The 7,174-nt window shown below is 40.0% G+C and overlaps 1 protein-coding gene across 1 annotated transcript in view; it reads right to left on the bottom strand.

Moving 5' to 3' along the window:
* Positions 1-789: 789 nt before the first annotated feature.
* ZMAT4 (zinc finger matrin-type 4) overlaps positions 790-7,174 on the bottom strand; it is a 335,488-nt gene continuing 329,103 nt past the window's right edge. The window contains exon 7 of the mRNA XM_065899963.1: positions 790-2,353. Within this exon, the coding sequence (XP_065756035.1) occupies positions 2,335-2,353 (19 nt within the window). The 3' untranslated portion in view covers positions 790-2,334. The remainder of the gene's footprint in view (positions 2,354-7,174) is intronic.

Here is a 7,174-nt window from a genome sequence, read left to right as displayed (position 1 = left end):
TCGTGGGAGTCAAACTTCAAATGGGCGTTCGTTGGTTAGTCTAGCTGACATGGCTACAAATACTCTGGAACAGTGCAAATACTTTAAATATTGATAATTTGGATATTCTCACTCTTTCAAATAGATAGCGTTCTCCCCCAGTGCCCTTGAATTGAGATTTTACAGGAACTCCTGGACTCTTCTCTTTCCCCGAATCTCTGCTGTAATCAGGTCCTTCCAGAGCAGCAGGTCTGCAGGGGGCTCTTCCTCTCCACCAGAATTAACTTGGCTATTTGAAAATAGTTCCCTTACGTCTCAGTCCCGTTGTTGCTAATGACATTGGAAGGGAAGACACAACCTAATTAAGCAAATATAACCATACCCCCAAAAAAGGAACAGAAACAACAAGTAGCTAGCTTCCCCAGCAGAGATGCTTCCATTTAAGACTTCCCCAAATATAAATAACATTCATCATCACCTCCATGGTACACTGGAATGACAATTCCCTTTATCTGCAGGGGCAGAAAAAAAAAGAAATCTGAAAACAAACCACAGACCTCTGGCGGGGTATTCACTTGCACTGGACAGGTTGCCAAAGAGCAATGGTATTTAGATGAGGAATTCTGAAATAATCTGATTATTATATCTGGGAGCTTATCTATAAAGGGTGTGGCACAGCCTTTCTGAAAAGCGAAAGAGATCTGTGTTCATAGGCGAGTCCGTACTGTTATTAACAACAATAACAACAAAAAACACTGAAGGATGTGAGCTCACTCACAAACAGAAACAGACTTTTTCTTCCTTTTTTTTTTTTTTACTTGGACAATGCTTATTTTACAGCAGAATTGACAAAGAAAGCCTTATTTTACACACTTGAAGAAAAGTCATCATTGGAGGTTTGTACCTCTTTTGTGTGCTTTCCAAAACAGAAAAATAGACTGCTTCCTTTCAAAGCCTCCTTCCTTCCCAAGGGATGGCCCATGACTGGCGTGGCTGGCGTGGCCTCTCCTCTCTGCAGACATGGAAACTGACAAGCCTGGTCTCTCCTGAGTGGACCTTTCTCAAGAGAACGGTGCCAAATTGCAAACACCTCCGTAACAACACTGTGATGTCTAAGTCATTTCATTTATTGCTCACTGAGCTTTAACCACCTCAGCTCTCTGTGGAAAAGTCACAGACATACAGAAAATCCTGACACCAGGAGATCAGTCACAATGCACAAAGGGCAACCCCAGCCAGGCCCTAAGAAGCATTTAAATGCCCAGCTCTGCAGCCAGCCTGTAGGACTCCAAATCCACTCGCCATGGAGAAGATTTCAACCTAGAAATTTAAACCTCCGAGATAGTCCCCATCAGAGAGTAATGGTTTTCCAGTCTGTCAGTGGCGTTCTCCCTAAAGAAGTGGTTGAATCTCAGTTCAGCAAAAAGGACTTCAGTGAGAAACAGAGGAACAGGTGACCTCAATACCCAAGGCGGTCATTTGTTCAGAATTCACTCACTTCTTTCCAAATCACCAGTGCCCTACACGAAAGCCCACAATTCAGGCCAACTTCATAAGAAGCCCTCATTTATTTCCCTCTCGTATGGGGTTGATCATTCTTCTTTTGAATGCCTTTGGAAAAACGTTTCATCAAGGTCAACTGCTATTAAGACATTTTTGCCTAAGAGGATCTTCATGCAGGAAAACGAATCCTTTTCCTAAGTTATTATTTTGGCAGCTTGCAAAAGAGGACTTGGCTTAACCTTGAGAAACTGTTATTTGAATGATCAGGAAAAAAAGACGAGGATTCCTCCTTGATTACCCTCTTCATCCTGGTTCAGATGGCAAAGATGGCTCACATTTTTGAAGGTGAAGTGAGAATTTGTGTCCATTACATATTTTCTACTAATAGTGATTTGTCTGGTTCTGTGCACGTTGCCACCAGTCACGTCAACAAGATGAAAAAATAGTTTATTTCATGATTGAAGTGGTTTACATCTCGATCAGCAAGGATTTAACAGAATAATTATATGTTGAAGAAATCTGAGAATAAATTGGAAATTGAGATTTTCCACTGCCTTCAAGTTTGAACGATGCTGTTTGCTATAGGATTATAATTGAGAACATGTGCTAAATATATTATCAGGAAAGAGTTTTTAAAAACCATCCAAATATCATAACTTACCACAAAATTAAAAAAAAAAAAGAAAGAAAGCTCATTCACTCTCCAAAACTTAAATTAGTCATATGTTAATCTGTGAATCCTCATAAGAAATGTTCATTGTTCCAGAAAGAATCTTCTTCTGGTGGTTGGTAAGCGATTCTCCACGGCACAGAAATCCTAACTTATTTTTTCTCATCTCTTGATTGATGTTTTCACTGCTTATTCTTCAGGCTATAAAACAGAAGGAAATACAGTCTTACCTTCTTTCATAATTACATAGTCCCATCTATGCCCCCACCCCCCTTTCTCTCTCTCTCTCTCTTAAGCTCTTCCCATCCCCCATACCACTTTAGCCATCAAATTAAAATAAAGGTGAATTGATAACGATGAACCTTTTAAGTTCTAAATAGCATGTATATATAATAATTCAATTACCAATGCACTTCAGTGTATGTAGAAGAAAACAGATATCTCTATACTGGCAATCCAGACACTAAATTCACTCTGAAAGTTCTTTAAAATTAAAATAATAAATTGAATTTTATATATGGCATATTGCAAACACACATCTTTAAGTTTCAGGTGTCACTCTTTGCCAAACCCTCTTTTGGGGAGGGAAGGACAACATTATAGCATTTAGATTTCAAAGAAGTATAAGCCCTCTTCAATTCATTCAAATTTTCAGTTGGATAAATAGGAAGAAATTGTTTCTGGTTTTACTCTCAAAAGTATAGATTTAAATCAAATAGATAACTAATTTTTAACGGGTTTTTAGTTGTGTTTTCCTTTACGGTAAGAAGATACCTCCATGTATTACATGCCTACCATGTGTCAAAACTTTCACATTTATTTTACGTGATAATTGGATCCCCTCGTCCACCTTTAATATGTATGTCATTTCTCCCCATTTTAAAGGTGAGAGCACTGAGGCCGAAATCGGCTAAGTTAATGGCACAAGGTCATCAGCTGTCAAGGGTGGGAGCTGAACCCTGGGAAAGGTCAGAATCAAAGGCAAAAGAGCTTGTTGACATGATGTGAAGGGCATTTTTCTCACAGTATTGAAGGTATCCTCTGGCTGCAACCAGGCTGCCAAAAGAGTATCTTCTAACAATTGCCTTTGACCCTAAAGCTATATTTTAGTGGGGAGGGCGGCAAAGTGCTGGAGCATGTCAAAATCCTTGCATAGATTTTCCTATTCCTCAACACTAAGATCTAAATATCTTAGTGGAAATCTGGTAAGTGAAAATTCACATGCCACAAAGGAATACTCTATCACTCACCTAGAAGCACACAGCATATCATGACATTTTATTTTCCAAAAAAACAGCGCTGTCATAAAATATTCTTAGGACCTGAGTAAGAACTGAATGCTGTTGGGATAATGCAGACCAAAAGAAAATGGAGACGACCTGCATTCTGGGGGTAAAAATAGCTTTGAAATTTTACCTTGGAATGACCCTGGTAAACACTGATGCTTTTTAATAGTTGTTATAAAAAGAAAAAACCTGTTTAAGAATCTCATATTCAGTTCCTGCTACCATCCGGTCATGACCTAAGGAAATTCTATAGTCCCTGTCATCTTCATGAATTAATGTGACATAATGGTTGGAAGTTCTCACTAAGCAAACAAGCGTAATCTCATTTTTAAAATCTGCAAAGATGAACACTTTTCAAATGAAAATGAGTTTGAAGTGCAGAATCTCTACATAATAGTAAGAAAGCCAAATACATTCCCAGCTGAGCAGACTTCAATCATGATTACATTGTTAGAAGAAACCACAAGAGAGGTTTTTTTTTTTTTTTAACTTACAGTAAAAGTGGTACATTAAGAACATAATCCCATAATGAGGAAAAAGAGTACACTCTACTTTTTTATCGTCAGAATAACTATTCAGATCCTTCCTAAACACACAGAAGTAATGACAAATTAAAATGTCTTTCAGTTCCATACAGCTTTTATAATTATTCAGCCATTACGGGTTACTGTTATTATTGCTGGAAAGGCTCTTTCATATTTTAGTCAGCATCCCATTTGATACAAAAGAACATGGAAATTTTTACTGCTATTAATAAATATGCAGTCATCCAATCCAAGGAGAAAATTCTTTTCCATCCGAGAGATAAGCTGCATAATTCATGTATTTTCAGAAATTTCTTTAAATAGAAAATTGAAGAAAGGCATAGGGAAAAAAGAATTCATTACATAGCTTCCATTTGTGGCGAGGGACAGTCTTTGTTTTCTGAGTCTTCAGTGTGATTCGATTTGAAGAGACAATTTCCATTGCATGGTATTCATAGCAATCATACTCACAGAGCTCACTTTAGTTTCAACTTGTATTACGGTAAAAATGACGACAATGTGGGCTTTGTGTCATTATCTAAAAACAAAAACCCAAAACCCTGTAACTAAAGATTACTGGGACTTATCTCAGGGTCTTAGAATGCAGTGAGAAAAGCTTAGAACAATTCGGGCTGGATATCTCTGATCTTCAGGAAGAGAAGTTTCCATGTCAGGGGGTTTGGGGTTGCATCTACCTTCTTCCCTGTTGGAGTTCCTGCCTTAGGAGGGATGTGATGACCTTGCAGGCAGGTCTTGGATTCCAGGGTCCCAACCAGATGAAAATCACACGTGCAGGACCAGTTAGTGAAAAAAGCTTTTCTTTCCACTAATCACGCCTTTCACAGATCTGACCAGGAAGGTCCAGAGAGCAAGGATGCTGGAATGGGCTGCGAGATAGAAGTCTTACGTCATCTGATAAGGACTTAATACCTGAAAAGGAGTCTTAAATACTGAAATTAAACTGTTCTCACCTTTGAAAATACCAGAAATGTACACAGTCTTTTTAGATATTATCAAGGAGAGAGATAGGAGGAAAGAAAGGGCTCAGACCAAGTGTGTTTAAGGTGGTGACTAGAGAAAAATGTAACGAATCATCAATCCCAGGCTGAATTTACGCTGTTTGATAAACCAATTAAAAAGCAAAGTGAAGATCCTCAGCCCTGTCAAGCCCAGTTTCTGACAGTCAGGCAGCAAGTTTACAGTGACATGAACCACAAAGTCGTGAGCCGTGGCTTATACGAAATCATATGGCCAGGATTCATCAGATAGGAGTTATGTTCCAGAGTCTCCCACAAACATGTTGCTGGACAGTTGTGACTTTGAACTTATTCAGCCTGCTGTCTGTGTCTTGAAGGATGTCCAAGGGCTTGTCATCTTTGCCCAATTTATTAAGATAGTTATAATGTTATTAAAATTATGTTTCCAGATTAAATTATGTTTCTATAATTAAACATCTCCCAATCTCTATTCTTTCTTTTCCTGCATTCCCTAACTTGGCAAATAAGAAACAAGGGCAGAAATTCGGGGTTTTCCCTGACTTGTTTCTTTCTCTCCCTCACCCCATAACCAATCAACCACAAATCTCATTGGCTTCCTGGTTTGCTCATGAACATGTATTTCCTCGGCATCCCCTACCCATCCATGCCCTATTCCAGGACTTTGACATTGCACGGTCTTCTATCTGGCAGCTTTGCAACCAGCTGTGCTGCTTCCTCGCGCTGGGGTACTGACTCACTAAGTTTCCATCACCCACTGGAGAAGAATACAATCACAAGGCTCCTCTGCGATGTGACTGCTGCCTGCTTCTCCAGCTCCATCTTTTTGTCGGTCACCTTCATAATCACCCTAAACTCTGATCACAGAGAACTACCTGAGGTTTCTGAACCGGCCAGACTCCCACGTGCTTCTACAGTCTGCATAGGCTCTTCTTCTTGCCCAGGAACTCATCCCCGGCAGCTGCTCTCATTCCACTTAGTGGAAGCATATTTCCTCAAGATACCCTTTCACGAAATAACCCTGGCAAGATGTAACACAATAAGAAATGTATCTGGAATCTTCTGAGCAACCACTTAGGAGTAGAGAACAAAACCCCAAGAAAATGCCCAAGTGACTGGGAAACTGCTACGCTTAAGACAAGGGATGCAGTGTGTTTTGCTTCTGAGAGGGGTGAATGGCAGGGAATGAGTGGGGTGGGGAGAAAAGGGGAGAAGAGAAAGAGAATGAGGGGCAAGGGGGAAGAGGATGAAGAGCAGAGAGAGTAGAACCAAGAAGACAGCTTTGTTCTGTGCACGGCACTAACTCCATGATGCCCAAATCTTCAAGAGCTGTCTAAACAAATAAAATACTTGCAAAGTGTTAATTATTAGTGGAAGTCTATGTAGTCAGATTGATATGGGGGGCACTCCATAGTTATAGGGGGAGAAAGATGCAGAAAGACCACAAGACATCGGAAGTTAGAAGTACAGATAGGGCTTTGCATCCTGACAGATTGTATGAACTTTGTTGGGTGGTCCTGAGCCAACCCCAGATAACTAAAAGTGGATGGGGTTCAGCTGGGCTACACAAGATGGACTTCTCCAAACCCTCTTGGAAATGCAAATCCAGTATATGTATAATCCATTAAATACAGAACTAATTTAAGAAAATTCAGGCTGGATCAGAGAAAACTCAAATATTCTGAACATTCAAGGAATTGCAAATATTCAGAAGTATACAAGATTTAAATGGATGCAGCTCTACCACTGCCGAATATACCTAGTGCGGCACAATTGACAAGAACGACCTGCAATTAACTTACCAAAACACCTAAGAAAACAAGCCTCCGTTCTGTAGACTTTGCATTGTTTCTATGCAAATGAACGTTCCTGATGTGTTTGAGAACAATTTATTCCCTTAAGAAGGCAAATATTCTCTTTATAATCCTGTTTACTCTATTCCTTTGCTTTGCAAAACATTTTTCATAAAAATACAAAATGATGAAATGTTAGAGGCATCTAACATTTCTCAGGAAACACGTCGGAAAGTCCAAAGTCCTCGCTGTACAGAAGAGAAACTCCATGGAGTTTCCCGGGCACACCCATATACCCTCAGCATTCCCGAGGTCTGCACCCCGCACCCCACACCCCGAGCCCCCATTCCCCCAATGCTGGGGCTCTAGCCACAGCTGAGGCAGATGCAAACAGAGCAAGAAACCGGCAAAGCACTAGCTCTGG

This window comes from Phocoena phocoena, chromosome 21, assembly GCF_963924675.1.
Source record: "Phocoena phocoena chromosome 21, mPhoPho1.1, whole genome shotgun sequence".
Taxonomy (NCBI): Eukaryota; Metazoa; Chordata; class Mammalia; order Artiodactyla; family Phocoenidae; genus Phocoena; species Phocoena phocoena.
The sequence above is the reverse complement of the archived record's forward strand: the minus strand, read 5'-3'. Positions and strand labels throughout refer to the sequence as shown.